We start from the raw sequence: 15,322 nt of genomic DNA on the forward strand, positions 1-15,322 counted from the left end.
GCAAGCGGCACAGGTTTATTGACCATGAGCGATTGGAACAGGAGGGGTGGGGTCCTGGCAGCCTAAGGACGGCAGGCGGCAGGGTGGGCAGTGGGCAACTCAAGCAGGGAAGACGGAGCTAATGCTGCTCTTTAGGGTCACAGCCAGCAGGCAGGGGAATCAGGGGCCCCAGTCCAGTGCCCACCTTATTGCCCATGGAGCCTCCCTGGGCAGCATTTGCATAGTGACCAGCAAGAACCCATAGTTGTGGAGGGGCTCAGCCTGTCCTGACGCTCTTTTACAAAAGGGGAATCTGAAGGCATTGGTAGGTCCCCAAATTAGCAAGGGACCCCTGAGCCCATCAAAAGGCCCAGTCCAAGGGGCGAGGCCATGAAGGGGCAGGGCAGAGCTATGGGGGCTTTCCCCCAGCAGCAGGCAGAGCCGGGGTCAGGGTGGTCCTTGAGAGTCCAGAGAAAAAAACGCAGACAAAGTCAGAACAAGGTCGTTGTAGAAAATCCGCTCAGTGGGTAACAAAGAACATTGGGTGCGGTGGAAAGTGCCAGTGGATTTACTGTATGCCCGGCTCTGGGCAAGTACCAGAGACCGTGTCTCTGTAGGAGGCGGGGAGGGTCTGGAGCCAACTGGCACCAGGGGCCTTCGTGGCCAGCCACATGGCCTTGGGACGCCTGCGTCCAGCCTGGGCAGAGGGCCCAGGCCAGAGCCTACCCACCCAGCACCCGAGAAAGCCCAGCCTGGATACTGGGGTCACTAATTGAGGTACTTGGGTTGGTTCCCTGGATGGGCTGCCACTCCTGCTCTGGGAAGGTGCTGGTGGCCAGCCACCAGCCCCAGGCTAGAGGAGGGGCTCTGGGGGGTGAGTAGGAAGGACCCAGCTAGCAGGTCAGTGTTCTGCGGCAGTAAAAGTGAGGGCAGGAGATGACACTGACCCTGAGGGCAGAGGGGGACAAGGTAACACAGGCCTCGAGTGATTTGTGACATTAGCAATCCAGGCCCCTGAAGAAGGGGTCACCTGAAGAGAGAGGGTCCCCAAATGGGGTGAGGGGCACCAGAAGATGCAGCACCCCCCAAAATGTGGGGCTTCAAGACTCAGTGCTGGGGTCCCTCACTCCTGGCTGTGGGGGACCACGGTTGCCCGGAGGAGGGATGAGCAGGCGCATGGGGCTCCAGGAGCACCCGGGCTGTGGGGATGGGCCCATGGACCTGGCAGGCAGGGCTGTGGAGGGGAGGGGGACCAGGATCTTCAGGGGCATGCAGGGTCTGGGCCGGGCGGGCAGGGCCGGGGCTGGGGTCCCGCTGCTGCCCGGCCTGCGCAGCCCTAGCTCTCCTCCAGGTGGAGACTGATGAACTCCTGGATGCACCTGCGGTACTGCAGCTCCGTGGGGCTGCTACCCGCCAGGGGACCCGGCTGACCCGGGGTCGCCTCGGCCTCTCGCATCTCCTCCGCCATGCGCGCTAGACGGAGCCTGGGGGAGCGGCACAGTGTGAGGCGGCCCCCCAGACGACCCCTGCCTCGGACCGAGCCCCCACCCCACGCGACCCCCACCTGGAGCGGAGCCCCCGCCCCCACGGCCCCGCTCTCACAGCGTCACGATGTCCGCGTTAGCCGCCTGCACGGCGATGGTTAGGGGGTCCTGTTGCTCCTGGTCCAAGGCGTGCTGGTCGGCGCCGCGCTTCAGGAACAGGCAGACCTGGCTGGGGGCGGACGGGCGTGTCTAGGCAAGGTGGCGGGGGGGGGGGGGGGGGGGGGGGGGCACACTCGCGCGGGGCGGCGGAGAGACTCACCCGGTGCGGCCCAGGAGCGTGGCGTGGTGCAGGGGCGCTCGGCCCCGGTTGTCTCTTTGGTTCACGTCCGCTCCGTTTTGCAGAAGGAATTCACAGACGATCAAGGAACCCTGGGGAGCCGGGCAGCTCAGGACTGAGCCAAGAAATGGCCCCATGCAGGGCCCCGCGCCCGGATCCTCAGCCCCGTGTGCCTGGCCACGACAAGCCTACACTTCACCCAGGAGAGGATCCACACGTGAGCGTGCGGTCCCGTGCCACACTCACCCCTAGCACGGCCTGCACCAGCGGCGTTTTGCCCTCATCCTCTGTGTCGGCCCAGTTGACCTCTGCCCCATGGGCCAGTGCTGCGGCAAGCGCAGGGAGGTCACTGGTGCGTGCAGCACGGTGTGCCAGTAGTCCGGGGTGCAGCTCACGCACATCTGCCAAGCCCCAAGCCTCAGCCTCAGCCTCAGCCTCCACCTCACCACTGGACTCCTCCGACTCTGCACCCTCTGCAGGGAGGTGGACAGGTCAGGGTCTTCAACCCTGCCAGGTGGGGGCCTACCGGGGCTGCAGCAAGGTGGAGAGATGTGCACCCACCTTCCTCAGTGACACTGTCCACCACTGAACCCACGCCGAAGGCCAGGACGTCTGAACTGCCATCAGAGCTGCCTCCCAGGCCACTGTCGCTGCTCAAACCTGCAGGGCCACAGAGACGGGGGGGCTTGAGCACGGCAAGCCCCTGACTTCTCCCAGAACCCTAGGGGAAGGCTAAAGCCCAGCATGCCCTCCAGGAGACATGGGAAGGGGCAGAACCAGCTTAGCTAGGGAAGAGGAAAGGATAAAAAGCTAAATCAGGCCTCAAAGGAGCCAAGGGTACCCCACACAACCAGGCTTTGAGGTCTTCACCAAGCACTGGAAACCCAGCCTAGACAGCAGGGGAGGACTGGTGCTCCCTCCGCCCCACCGGGGAGCAGCCAGGCCTCAGAGGAGCCTGAGGCTTAGGGCCAGGGCGACAGCGCCCTCTGCTGCCCGCAGTCACCCCCGCATCCCGCCATGCACACAGGCCCTCCAAGCATAACAGTGAAGGCACACAAACTCACACACACTTAGACCCATCGCTCTCAACAGTCCTAGTTTTAGCCTCCAGGTCAGTGACCAAAGTACTCCCAGCCCTTCAAGAGGCTCTTCCAGAAAGCCCTGCTAAAGCCCCTGTTGTCCCCGCGGCCAGCCCAACCTCCATGTGACACTGCCTGGAACACTTGTCCTAGCTGTCCCTGAGCAAATGCCGTTCATACTGTCCGAACTCCAGGGAGCCTTCCCTGGCTACTCTTCTGCTTTCCTGGCTCGGGGTGCCAGCCCCCAAAGGGGGTAGGCAGCAGGGGATGGAGGCCTTCCAGCACTTACTGCGTGGACCGGCCCCAGCAGCCCCTGCGTCGAAGTAGGAGAAGAGGGAATCCAGCTCATCCGGGCAGAAGAGGGAATCCCGGCGGAACTTGCGCTCCAAAGTGCCTGCTGCTGGGGGCGGGGGCACATGTTCAGATGGGGAAACAGAGGCCCAGGATGGGGGGTACCCCAGACTATGTTGGGAGTTGGACAGAGTTCCAAGGTATCCTCTGCAACCCACCTCCAACCACGACACCCAGGGATTGGGGACTCACACCCCTAGGATTGCAAGCAAGCCTGTTTGCAATGCTGCCCAGGTTTATGAACTGGGGTGTGGCTGCTGACAGCCCTCACACCTGAGGACAAAGCAGCCACAGAGGGCGGGACAGGCTCGAGCCGGACCTTGCGGCGGGTGGTAGGGGCACGGGGGGAGCTGTGGGGGCGCTGGCACTTCTGTGCTGGCCAATGCCTTGGGGCATCTCGGGCCAGTGCTGTTGGCGGCTTCTGCAGAAACTTCTTTTCCACATATTTGTCCTTGATCCAGGCCTCCTTGTCCTGCCTGGATCAAGGGCAAACGTGAGTCTGCATTCCCTGGCTAAGGTTCCCCTGGCCAAGCTGGGCTGCATCCCACCTCACCTGGGGCTGCTGGCCGTGGGCTTCCTGCTGCCCAGCCCCTCACATTGGGCCTCATAGATCTGGTTCATGGTGCTGTTTCCAAGCTCACACATCAGCTGGTGAGAGCAGAGTGTGCAGACCTCAGTCCAAGCTCAAAGACCCCCACTCCCACCTACCCCAGTGTCCTAGAGGACTTCAAGAGCACCCCCCACCTTTAGCAGCTCTGGCTCCCAGGAATCCAGTGTCAAGGACCGAACCTTGGAGCAGTGGACACCCAGACTCCTGGACAATAAGGAGACAGGGTTGGGTCAGATTGTAGCCCCACCTGGCTCAGCCCCGCCCCAGCCCGACCAAAGTCAGGGAGGCTACCTGTGGATGCCTGAGCACTCAATGCAGAGTAGCACTCCAAGGTTGATGCTGGCCCAGCGAGGATCGGGCTGGCCACAGTCGCCACACTGGCCATTGCCAGCCACGCTCTGCACCCGCTGCAGCACACTTTCACCCTTGACACCGCGTTCCCGAGAGTCCGTGGCAGAGTCAATACTGCTTGTGGACGGAGATGCTGTGCGGTCCAGCCGCTGGGAACAGTGTGAGGGGCCATTCAGCCCAACTCCCCAGCAGGCCCTCCCCTCCCCAGTGGCCCTCCAGGACAATCCTGCACATGCACATATGTGCACACACACTGCATGCACACACACACACATGCAACCTGCGGGATCTGCCTCAGGGGCTCACGGGCGGGCAAGCCCTTGCAGGTGGAAGGACAGGATGGCACCACCTCACTGTAGCAGCTGTCTGGGCTCTCTCGGTACGCAGAGGCGATGCTGGCCTGCACGGCTTGCACCCAGGCCTGCCTCAGCTTCTCAGAGTCAGCCTGCAGCATGCAGCTCCTGGAGGGAGGGGCCGGTCAGGCTGGGTGGGCGGGGCTACCCCCCCTGCCCTGGGTTGGGCCTCCTCACTTGGTGGGCGACACGACCTCAAAGCAGAACCTCCGCTCGATGTCCTCGCAGGGCTTCACAGAGCACAGGCGGAGGTCGTCCACCACCACGGTCAGCGCATCCTGTGGGTGGCACCACTGTGGTCCATCTGCTCACCCCCACCCTGCACTGACCACCGGTTTTCTCCTTCACCTTAGAGATTCCCAGCAATCTATTTCCAACTCCCTGTTACCTGACCATTCTGGCTTGGTGTCCATCAGTATCCTCAGCTCTATGCCAACCCCAACTAACCCACCCCATAGTCCAGGTGGGGAGGGGTCCGGCTACCAGGACCCCACCCGGGCGCACCTTGAGTTTCTTCTGGTAAACAAGTTGGCTGTTCTGAATGGAGAACCAGCGCCTGGTGAAGTGGATGGGCAGAGGGTCAGGCAGCGCTGGCCCCATGTCCACTCTGCCCTTGGCCCAGCCTGCCCTCTGCCCTGCCCGAGGAAGGCCCTCACCGGTTCCATGTCTTGAAGGCATTGCTGGCTCTCTTGAAGAGGTAGCCCTCCATCACCACGCCGCTGGGTGCATCCACGTCGAATTCCACTTTTGACTCATCATAGGAGAAGTCCTGGGGAGAACAGAGCCAGCCCTCGGGGAGCGGCCACTACCAGAAGACCCCGCCATTCTCCCCAGCTCACCCAGCGCGAAGGATGAGCTGAGGCATATGCTCAGTCAAGAGACCCTCTGCCTGGTACTGCAATTTCCCGACCAGACGAGACTCCCTGCCCAAGACCCCATGGGCAGACCCTGGCATTCACAGCTGGCCTGGAGCACACCAGTACCCTCCCCGCCCCGCTTGCAGGACAAGCGGGCTGCGATCAGGAAGGAAGCCCCCCTGCATCCTGAGTGCCCCGTGCATGTCGCCAGCTGGGCCAGCTCCAGCAGCCTGACAGAGCTCCATTCAGAAGCCCAGAGTCTTGGGTGTCCTGTGTGTCCCTTCGTCCAGCAGGCCAGGCCAGAGGCGATGTCTGGCCACCTGCTCTCAGGCTGAGTGGGGGCAGGAAGGCACAGCTGCCACCACTCCCTCAGGTGGGGGAAGGGGTCGAGCTTCAGCCTGCATCCTGCTGGTGCCAGCAGCCAGCTCACAGGTGGCGGGCGCAGCCCCAGCTCTGCAGTGGTGGGAGGTGTCCTTGGTGCTGAAGTGCCCCAGGCCCAGAGGGCCAGGCTTCCCCCTGCAATCCCCACACCCACATGCCCAAGGGTGGATACTCTCACCTGCAGCAGTGTCTGAGGACCGGAGCCAGAGTGGGTGGGAGGGGGAAAGAGAGCCAGTGAGTGAGGGCCCTCCCACAACCCACCAGCATCCCCAACCCCCAGTCCCACTGCCTTAGGCCCACCACAGTGGCTCCCACCTGCAGCCACCCCCATCTGGGTGATGACCCAAGCCACTGTGCAGCAAGTGAGCCAAGGCCCAGGGGATCAGCAACCCTCAGGAGAGAGGCCTCAGGTCCCTGCTCCAGCCCCTCCTCGCACCTAGCCCATACGCTGAAGCCCCGAGGGATGGGACTCCTCCCTCTGACTGCACATTCCAGAGGGAAGCAGCCCCGGCCTGGCAGAGCGGGCATGGACCTGGTGGGGAGGCCGGGTGTGAAGCTGTGCCTGTGGCCCCAGGTCAGCATTGCAGGAGGGTGCGGCTGAGTGCAGGCCCCTGGAGCCTCACCCGCTGCTGGATGGCCGCGTGCTTGCGCTCCATCTCCCGCTTCTCCACGGCAGAGTCGATCACCAGCTGGTCCAGCTGTGGGGTTGGGGCATCAGAGAGGCAGTGAGCCCCTCCTCTGAGACCCTGGCCTGGGGCCCCACCCCTCCCAGGCTTACCTCAGCTGCCAGCTTCTTCATGTAGGGGTCCAGCTGGTGCAGGAGGCTGTAGCCCTGCTGGAAGAAGCTGTGCTGGGCATGCATGAAGGACAGCATCTGCGGGCACAGGGGCCAGTGAGGCCCAGCTCTCTGCACGGGCTCTGTCACATGTTCCCACTACACAAGCACTCACAGAATCCAAGATCTCAAACTTCTTCTTTGCCTGGAGGACGTTAATCTGCCAGAGGAGGAGCAAACAGGCCAGGTCTCAGGGCCAGGAACCCATAGCTCCACCTGGCCAGAGTCCACTCAGGCTGCCAGTGGTTCAGAGAGCCCCAGGTCATCTTCAGCGTCTCGCCATGCCAGCCTCCTTTTCCCATGGTCCAGAATCCTTGCCCATGTTGGACGCAGGGTCCCATCTGGGCGAAGCTAAGGATTCTCAGCCCTGCCTTCCTGTTCAAGGTCCTCAAGGCCTCGGCCCACTCCGCTCATCCCCACCTCTCACTTGTGCAGGACGGACCCCTCCCTGTTTCAGGAGCCAACATCTCAGCTGACCTGGAGCACATAGTCCAGGGCTAGGTGGCGGAAGCACTTCCGGGTGAGGGTGAGGGCGCCCGTGGCCTCCTCCACCTCATGGGGCCGGTGCCTTGGGGCCTGAGCATTCCGCACCAAGGAGAGCTCCATGTCCTCCCGCACCTTATCAAACTGCTTCTTCGTCTCCTTGAACTTCCGTACATCCCTGAGGGCCAGTGTTGGGTCAAAGGTCAGAGGCTGGAGAAGGGATGTGCTGACCCAACCTCTGACAGCCTTTCCCCTACTCCTGGCTGCTCCTCTGCTGCTGGGCAGAGCCTCCTTTCCTTCTTCCTACCCTGGCCCCCACTAGCCCGCTGCCGCCGGGCGCCTCCCCTCTTCCTGTCCCAGGACCTCCCCGGCCCTTCACCACCTCACTCCAGACTCAGGGATTCAGAGTCAACCAGACATCTCCCCTGGGGTGCCCCCGGCAGCCCAGTCTCATCGGGACTGAGCTGGGCCCTGGGTTCTCCACCCAGTCTCCAGACCTTGGCCAGGAACCCTGGGTCGCGCCCCTGTCCTGGAAATGAGGCACAGCCTTGGGGCTTGGGCCACTCACTCTTTGACAAAGTTGTGCAGCTGCTGTCTCACAGACCGCTGGGCCTGGTCAAACAGAATCTGGGGACAGAGGCAGGGAGGGGCATGTTGGGGGTTTGTCCCCACAGGGCACCCCAGTCAAGGCCCCATCTGTCCCCCCAGTGAGTTCTAGGAGAGTTCCACTCTCCTACCATCCTCTTCAAGGGATGCTGTCCATGCAGCCTGTTCCATGCCAGGAGCTGGCCTCTGGGGGCCAGGGAACAGCCCCCAGCCTGGGTTGGTGCCCAGAGGCGACAGCTGTGACCACCTGCCCCTCTTTCCACCTGGCTCTCAGCCAGTCTAGAGACAAACGCTGTCAGATGGGCTCCTCCTTCAGCTCCACCCACAGTGCCCATGTGGGCAGCACATACTGGCTGCCAGAGGCTGACCACCCTTAGCAGCCTAAGGAGGAGTGGGGTGCAACGGTGAGAGCTGGAGGGGCTTCAGGGTCTCCTCACAGCACTCAGAAGCAAACCCCATGTGGAGGAGGGCTGGGTCAAACCCAGGACAGATGGATGGACAGACGGGGAGTCAGCTGAGCCATCCTGAGCAGGTTTATTTCTGAACTTCCCCTGCAGGGGTGGGGGCCCTTGTTTAGTCTGGTCTCTGGTTCCCAGACCACACCCCCACCATGTGCCTCAGCCTATTCTGTGTGTCTGTCCACATTGGTGCTGGGCCCTGCCCAGACACAGTGAGGGTGAGTCTCGAAGAGAAGGGTCAGCCTGAGATGGAGTATCTTGCCCAGGGGGGAGATCTGGATGAGCTTCACGGTCTCCCTGACCCTGAGACCCCACTGCCTATGGCCCTGGGCTGTGCTACCTCCCCTGCCTCCAGGACCCAGTCTGTCCCTTGCCTGGGACAAGGCAGGACCCCCAGAAGGAGGTCACCCACACCCCACTGACTCACAGACATGAGTAGCCACCACCTACACAGACTGGAGGCGTAGAACATGGCCTCCCTCATGAGTGGGCACCCACTTTGCTCCCTGCAAGCTAGCCAGCTCTGTTCCAGGCTGACCAGGGCCTTTGGGAGCTGGTGGAGGCAGCTGGATGGAGGCTGGGACCTCACACCCACGGGGCTCACCGTGTGGTAGTTGACCATCTCCTGCAGGCTATCTCCAAACCTCTGCAGACATTCCTGGGGAGAGGCAGGAAGGCCACACTGGGATGAAAAAGAGGGCTGAGGCCATGCCCTGGTGCTGGTGGCACCTCACCATGCCCACATGCCCCCCTCCCTGTTCACAGGATACGGAGCTGCACCTGAGCAGAGTGCATACAGCTGCTCTTGGGCCTGGGTACCTTTGAGGGGCTGTCTCCCTGCCCCATCCCCACCTGGAGGTCAAAGACCAGCTGGCACCTCACCGAGATGACGGTGTCACCTTGGCACTGCTGGGACAGGTCACGGACACCACTCACGAAGAGCCTGTTGGTGGTGACATAGGCCTTGCCGGCCTCGATCATGCCACTGCACAGCTTGACCAGCTATGGATGGAACAGGGCAGGAAGGGTGAGGGTCTGGCAGCTTCTCTGAGCTAGCAACACTCAAGCTAGCCCTCAGGCCAGAGAGGACACAGCTCCCAAGGGAGATCGGGTCAGAATTCAACTCAGGGCCCATTAGCACCCGGGACACAGCTACCCGAGTAGCCTGCCTAAGCCTGCTGGCACCCAGGGCCATCCATGGCCTGGGCTCTGGAGTAGCAGGCTGGGCAGGACAGAGGACCCTCAAGCAGGGTGCTAGGGCTGGGTGTGGCGTGGCACTGCAGAGTTAAGAAAGCCAGCATGGGGCTCGTGGCCACTGACGGTCCCGCCTTCCTCCCCTGGCACCGAGTCTGCCCCCTGCTCCCCAACCCAGGCACACTGGGGCACAACCACACAGAAGCTGCCCCATCCAGCAGCCAGCAGAGGCCTGGATGGACACACCTGGGTCGTCCCTTCCAGGGGGTGTGTGGTACGTGCACACTGGGACGTGTGCAGGGAGACAAAGGTGGGGAATGAGGGCAGATCCAGGTCCTGGCATGCTCACGGGTGCTTGCACACTGCTGGGTGTGCATGGACTCCTAAGTCCTGAAAGGCCAGTCCTGCCTCTGAGACACCCTGAGCTGAGGCTGGGATGGGTGGGCAGAGCAACACTGACCCTCCCTGTGCCCTGGGCCTGCCCCTCACCTTGTCCAGTTTGGCCTCAATCTCGACCACATCTGCCTCTACCTCGTCGATGGTGGCCCTGCAACAAGAAGAGGGGCTGGACCAGTCTGCAGCCTGCTGTGCCTGCGGGGGGCAGACCGGGGCTTCGTCTCCCCTTGCACCTCCCCACAGCTCTCCTGTGGAGACAGGCCTCCAGGAAACCAAGGCTGGGAGAGGCAATCACTCTGTCCTGGGGATGGTTGGGACTGGACCTAGGTCCAGCGACTCTGGAGCCATCCAACACCCAGCACCACCCCAGGAAGAGGCCATGTTGGTGGTGGCTGACGCACCAAGGGTCGGGGGGTTGGGGACAGAGGTCAGACAAGGCCTCAACCCCTGAGGACTGCAGGGAGCCACAGAGCCACATGGCAGAGCTCATGGCAGCCTGGGCTAAGCCTTGCCGGCCCCTCTCCTCTCTGGGGTCAGAGTTGGCCTGGACTCCATCTAGATCCCCTGTTCCTCTTCCCACTGCAGGCCACCCTGGCCTGGTACCGGTGGATTCTGGTGCCAGACCAGGAGTGAGCCAGCAGTTGGGGAACATAAGGCCCCAACCTAGCTGAGGAGTGGGGTCCACCAGCTCCTCAATCCCAAAACTCCCATCAGCACAGTCCACCTGGAGGGAGAGGTGGGTCAGGCCTCCTTCAGAGTCCACTTCCATCAGGGCAGCCTGACAATGGGGCTGGCTTGGGGTGGGAAGAGTTAAAGAATGACATCACCGGGAGAAGCCAGGGGAGAATCCCGGAAGCCAGAGGCAGATGGATCAGGCACGTGACACCCCACCCTCTGGGAACAGGAAATAAGGAAATAGGGCCAGAATCCCAGCAGTCCCCCACCCTGCACAGTCAGCCCATCTGACCTGCTTGGATGAGGGACCAGGGGGCACAGGCATAGGCCAGGGGCAAAGGTAGTCTTCCAGGGACAAATCTTGGGCGGGGGTCCCACAGAGGGGAGGCCACACAGGTCTAGCAGCACCTCACCCATTGCTGCCCCCACTACCTGGATGGTCAGAGAGAAGGGCAGTTCCAGGGTTCCCTAAACTTAGGGAATGGACATGTGGGCCACATGGGACATGTCTGGTGTACCCTTAAGTAGGAGCTGGAACTGAAGTGGCCAGGCTGTCCCAGCCAGGAACTATCATAGGTCCTGTCTGCCCATGCTGGCCAGACATCAGCTTCTCAAGAGCAGCCCCCACCCTTCTTGAGAGGCTAAGGGAACCCGAGTCCTAGGGCAGAGAGAGGACAAAGGAAATGGAGCTGCAGCGGCTGCTTGGACCACCTGTGACCTGCATGTGCCACACCAGCCTGCAGGGCGCAGGAAGGATGTCTGGAACTGTTGCCCAGCCCATGCCACCTGGAGGTGTGGCACAGGGAGGTTCAGACCCTGAACCTGAGAGTCCCAGAACAGAGAAGGGAGTGTCTGCCCAGAGGAGTGCTCTGGGACACCCTGGCTCCCCTGAGCAGGCCAGACGACTGGACAGCTTCACCCAGAGCTGCTGCCCTCCACCAGGAGCCTGTGTCTCCAGGAGATGGCAAGGGTCAGGCTGAGCCAAAGCAACAGATGAGCTCACCGGGACGGCTAGGCGCTCAGCAGATACTCAGTAGGAGCTCCTCTTCTCCCTCAGGCCCCCTGCAGCTCAGTGTCTGGGGAGGAGGCCCTTCACCAAAGCCATGACTCAGCGCCTGAAGCCCCACCCAGGGGCAGCCGTGACACCGTGAGGCAGTGCCCATTTCCCCGGCTTCCCAGGACCCCCACCCACAGTGTCCCTGGTCTAGGGGGTGTCCCTGAGGCTGTTACAAGCCCCTTCCCAGGCCAGGAGACCCCAAGCAGGATCCCCCTTCTCAGAATGGGGACCAGGCTCCACATCGCTTGCACATCCTCCCATAGCCCCATACTGCGATTGAATTACCACCTCAGCTACACCTGAAAATGATGGACAGAGGCCCTGCAAACTCCAGTTAAATCACGGCCCACCCCAAATCCACCAAACGAAGCTTCCACAGCCTTAAGACCAAGGTGCAGTAGGCATCTTTAGCCCCAGCCCAGACCCACAGGCAGGTTCCAGGCACCTCCCTGCCACAGACCCACTCCAAGCAGTTCAACTCTGGGCCTTCATCCCACAGGTCCAACAGGCTGGTTGTGGGATAGGAGGCCCAGAGTTGCATGGGGTTCCAGTCCCTCATATGCCCATCCATGACGGGAGGAAGAGCCACAGGCTTCCATGTAAGGGGCCAGGGCAAAGCTGGGTACTTCAGTCTGGACCGAGCCCCAGCAAAGGGGCCCTGGCCGTGACTCCTCTACAGCCTAGGTCCAGGATTCTGGGTGCCTGAGTGGCTCAGATCCCTCCCTCAATCAGTCAGCAACGGAAGATGGGAGAATCCAGAGGATCACCTGCAGTCTCTTTGCCCAGGGCATGGCTGACCCTGACCCTGTCAACCTCATGTTCCTGAGGCCTTTGTTAATGACTCCCTGTGAGGTGGTTTTGCAAGGGGCTGGCTCTACGGAGGCTGAGGCAGGCTCCCAGAGATCCAGCATGCACATGCACGAATGTCCAAGAATCCACTTTGCAGAGGCATGACACATGCTCATGCACAAACATGCAATGCATGCAGTGGCACAATGTACACAGATATGTGCTCCTGGGGATGCGGTGCATACATGTGCATGGACATGTGCCCCTGGTCTTGGAACACACCCATGCAGACTAACATGTCTAGCAGCACAATGAACTCAGTACATGAATCCATACATACAGGTGGCACATGCACACACATGCCTCTACCCATTGACAGTCCAAGTGAATGCACAAAGCATACCAGCCCCATGGTGCAGCTCACCCACACATCCAGGTACATGGTGTGGTACCTCAGAAGGGGCACAGTGGCAAAGCTCACACATGTGCACCCACATACATGCATGTGCAGAGGCATGTGGCCTCAGGAAGGGGCATACTTGCACACTCCACAAGGGAAGTGCTCCATTACTGTTTGCCAAATGTCGTCCAACCAGTGAAACAGATGCACACTTGTGTACCCGTCCATGTACATGTGGTTCACGCAGATGTGCACTCCTGCGTGCCCAGGAATGATGAAAGGTACACAAACCCCCAGTGGATACCAGGCCCTCCCCATCGTCCTGGGCAGCTCCTACCCTCCAGGCCCTGTGGTCACTCAAATCACCCTTCACTCCTACCAAGGGGCCTACCCTAGGCCCTAAACGTAGCTCCAGCTGCCTGTACCCATGCATTGCTCTGGACACATGGACCAAAACAGAGTCCAGGGATGGACACCCAGGACCCAGACAGCCCGGACTGCAGGGGGGCGGGGGGGGGCGGGGGGGGAGAGGACCTCAGTCAGTGCAGGTGGCCACCGCAGGAAGGTGTAGACACAAAGCGGGGGTGGGCAGTCCCGGAGACTGTCGTCCCCACAACTGCCCAGGAGGACAACTGCTGCACGGGGGCCCGGACGCCCACGCTCACGCCCTCCGAGCGAACGCGGTGACCCTCACAGGGGCGTCTTTTGTTCTAGTCCCCGGAGGCGGGGGCGGGCAGGGGCCGCGGCTTTGTCCGGAGTCGGGCCCTCCGCCTTGTCTCCGGCGGCCACCGCGCGGCCACAACGCTGAGCACCGCCGCCCGCACAAAGGCGGCCCGCCGCCCCGCCCGCGCCCGCCTCCCGACGGCCAGGACGCACCTGAAGCGCGGCGAGTCCTTGATGCACTCCTCGAACTCCACCGTCATGGCTGCGATGGCACGGCGCTCACTGGACCGAGGACCGCGGCGCGCCGAGCGGCACCCCCGGCCGCCCGCCCGCGCTCGGCGCCCGCCCGCCCCGGAATGAGGCCGCCGCGCCGCCGCCCCGCCCCGCCTGTCACTGCCGGGGAGCGTCGCCAAAGTCCGCCGCCGCACGCCCTGCCTGTCACAGCCGAGGAGCGTAGCCGAACCCGCCACCGCGCACCACCGATTTCACCTCGGGGGAGTGTCACCAAATGCCCTCCCCGTGTCCACTGCCACAAGGTCGGGGAACTTGATGGGCCGCGACAGTCGGACTTAGGGGACCGTCGTCCAGACCCAGGAACGCGGAGGGCGCGGGCTCCGCCCGCTCCAGCCATCCTGGCCGTTGCGCAACTCGGGGCTTTTGCAAAAACCACATTTTGGGAGGGCTTGACCGCAACCCGGCGGATGGACACGCCCCGGAGGACTGGGCGGGCGGCGGGCGGGAGAGCTTGAATGAGGAGCTAACCAGTTAGTGGAGGCGGTCGGGTGGGAGCGTGCGGGCTACTATGTGGCTGTGAGCACGCCTTCCGGACGCCGTCGCGATCCGGTCCGACCGCTGGTCTGCAGGCCGCACTTTGCACCCGCTCCCTAAGCCTCGCCCCGCCCCCGCCCCGCCCCGCCCCGCCCGGCAACCTGCGGAGAGCGCGCAGGCGCGGGCATGGAGGGCGTGGCCGGCCCGAGGACACATGGGGCGCTTGCCATGGGTCCCGCAGGCGCAGGGGGCTCAGTGCGGGCGCGCTACCTCGTGTACTTCCAGTACTTGGGCACTGGTTTTAAGTACGTATTTCGGCCTTCCCCCCACAATCGCCACTTGGCTAGCAGGAAAGACGGGATCCGACCGGGGTGCGCTCGCGGGAAATAAATCCAGGGTCAGCGGGCAAACGGGGTGGCCCCTATACAGCACGCCCAATTTTCGGGCCCAGGAAATACTCAGGGTGGGCGGGCAGGGATGGCCTGCACCTGGTAACCCGGCTTGCTTCTGTCCGCAGCGGGGTCGCGGCCGTCAGGGGTTCCCAGCGTGCCATCGGGGTGCAAAACTACTTGGAGGTGAGGCCTACCCGGCTGGGAGGGTGGCGACCGCCAGGAGGCCCCTGTGGAAAGCGTGGGTAAATGTCCCCTGCAGCCCTGACCCTAGCCCCGCTGCCTCCAGTGCCTCTGTCGCTGCAGGAAGCCGCAGAGCGACTGAACTCTGTAGAGCCAGTTAGGTTCACCATCTCCAGCCGCACAGATGCTGGAGTGCACGCCCTGAGCAACACGGCGCACCTGGATATCCAGCGCCGCTCGGGCCGGCCGCCCTTCCCCCCGGAAGTGGTGGCCCGCGCCCTGAACACTCATCTGAGGCACCCAGCCATCAGGTGAGCCCCCAACCTGAGTACGATCGTCTTGTGTCCTGCCCTCCTCTGACTCCATCCACCATGGGTGGAGGCTGAAGTTCACTGTCTGGGCAGAACTTGCAGATGAAGGAGCAGGCACTGAGGTATCACCTGGACATGTGCCATAGGGTACTGCAGGTGTTCCGTGTGCCCAGCGACTTTCATGCTCGCCATGCAGCTACCTCCAGAACCTACCTGTACCGCCTGGCAACTGGCTGTCCCCAACCTGACCAGCTACCCGTGTTTGAGCGAAACTTATGCTGGGCTCTCCGAGCAAAGTGAGTATGGATATGAGCAAGCCAGGAGGAGGGGGCT

The 15,322-nt window shown here is 62.6% G+C and overlaps 2 protein-coding genes across 6 annotated transcripts in view; one reads left to right on the forward strand and one right to left on the reverse strand.

Moving 5' to 3' along the window:
- On the reverse strand, positions 1-14,193 carry ACAP3 (ArfGAP with coiled-coil, ankyrin repeat and PH domains 3). 3 transcript variants are annotated; one of them, XM_079149249.1, is made up of 23 exons: positions 14,101-14,193; positions 9,848-9,905; positions 9,047-9,166; positions 8,769-8,822; positions 7,669-7,727; positions 7,095-7,278; positions 6,733-6,777; positions 6,561-6,656; positions 6,406-6,480; positions 5,201-5,313; positions 5,049-5,100; positions 4,722-4,822; positions 4,541-4,652; positions 4,132-4,340; positions 3,975-4,044; positions 3,784-3,878; positions 3,504-3,706; positions 3,169-3,276; positions 2,362-2,460; positions 2,047-2,273; positions 1,783-1,892; positions 1,582-1,692; positions 1-1,463 (listed from the first exon to the last, which is right to left on the reverse strand). In XM_079149249.1, the coding sequence occupies exons 3-23, from the start codon at positions 9,143-9,145 to the stop codon at positions 1,316-1,318; spliced, it is 2,370 nt and encodes a 789-aa protein (XP_079005375.1). In that variant the 5' UTR covers positions 9,146-9,166; positions 9,848-9,905; positions 14,101-14,193; the 3' UTR covers positions 1-1,315. The 3 variants fall into 3 exon arrangements, with proteins under 3 accessions (XP_079005375.1, XP_079005376.1, XP_079005374.1); XM_079149250.1 differs by lacking the exon at positions 14,101-14,193 and adding an exon at positions 13,816-14,070; XM_079149248.1 differs by lacking the exon at positions 14,101-14,193 and adding an exon at positions 13,552-13,707.
- Positions 14,151-15,322, forward strand: part of PUSL1 (pseudouridine synthase like 1) — a 2,866-nt gene continuing 1,694 nt past the window's right edge. For all 3 annotated transcript variants that reach the window (XM_079149355.1, XM_079149354.1, XM_079149356.1), the window contains exons 1-4: positions 14,151-14,411; positions 14,624-14,681; positions 14,802-14,989; positions 15,136-15,285. In XM_079149355.1, coding sequence (XP_079005481.1) covers positions 14,293-14,411; positions 14,624-14,681; positions 14,802-14,989; positions 15,136-15,285 — 515 coding nt within the window. In that variant the 5' untranslated portion in view covers positions 14,151-14,292. The remainder of the gene's footprint in view (positions 14,412-14,623; positions 14,682-14,801; positions 14,990-15,135; positions 15,286-15,322) is intronic.

This window comes from Sciurus vulgaris, assembly GCF_902686455.1.
Source record: "Sciurus vulgaris genome assembly, chromosome: 1".
NCBI classification, from domain to species: domain Eukaryota; kingdom Metazoa; phylum Chordata; class Mammalia; order Rodentia; family Sciuridae; genus Sciurus; species Sciurus vulgaris.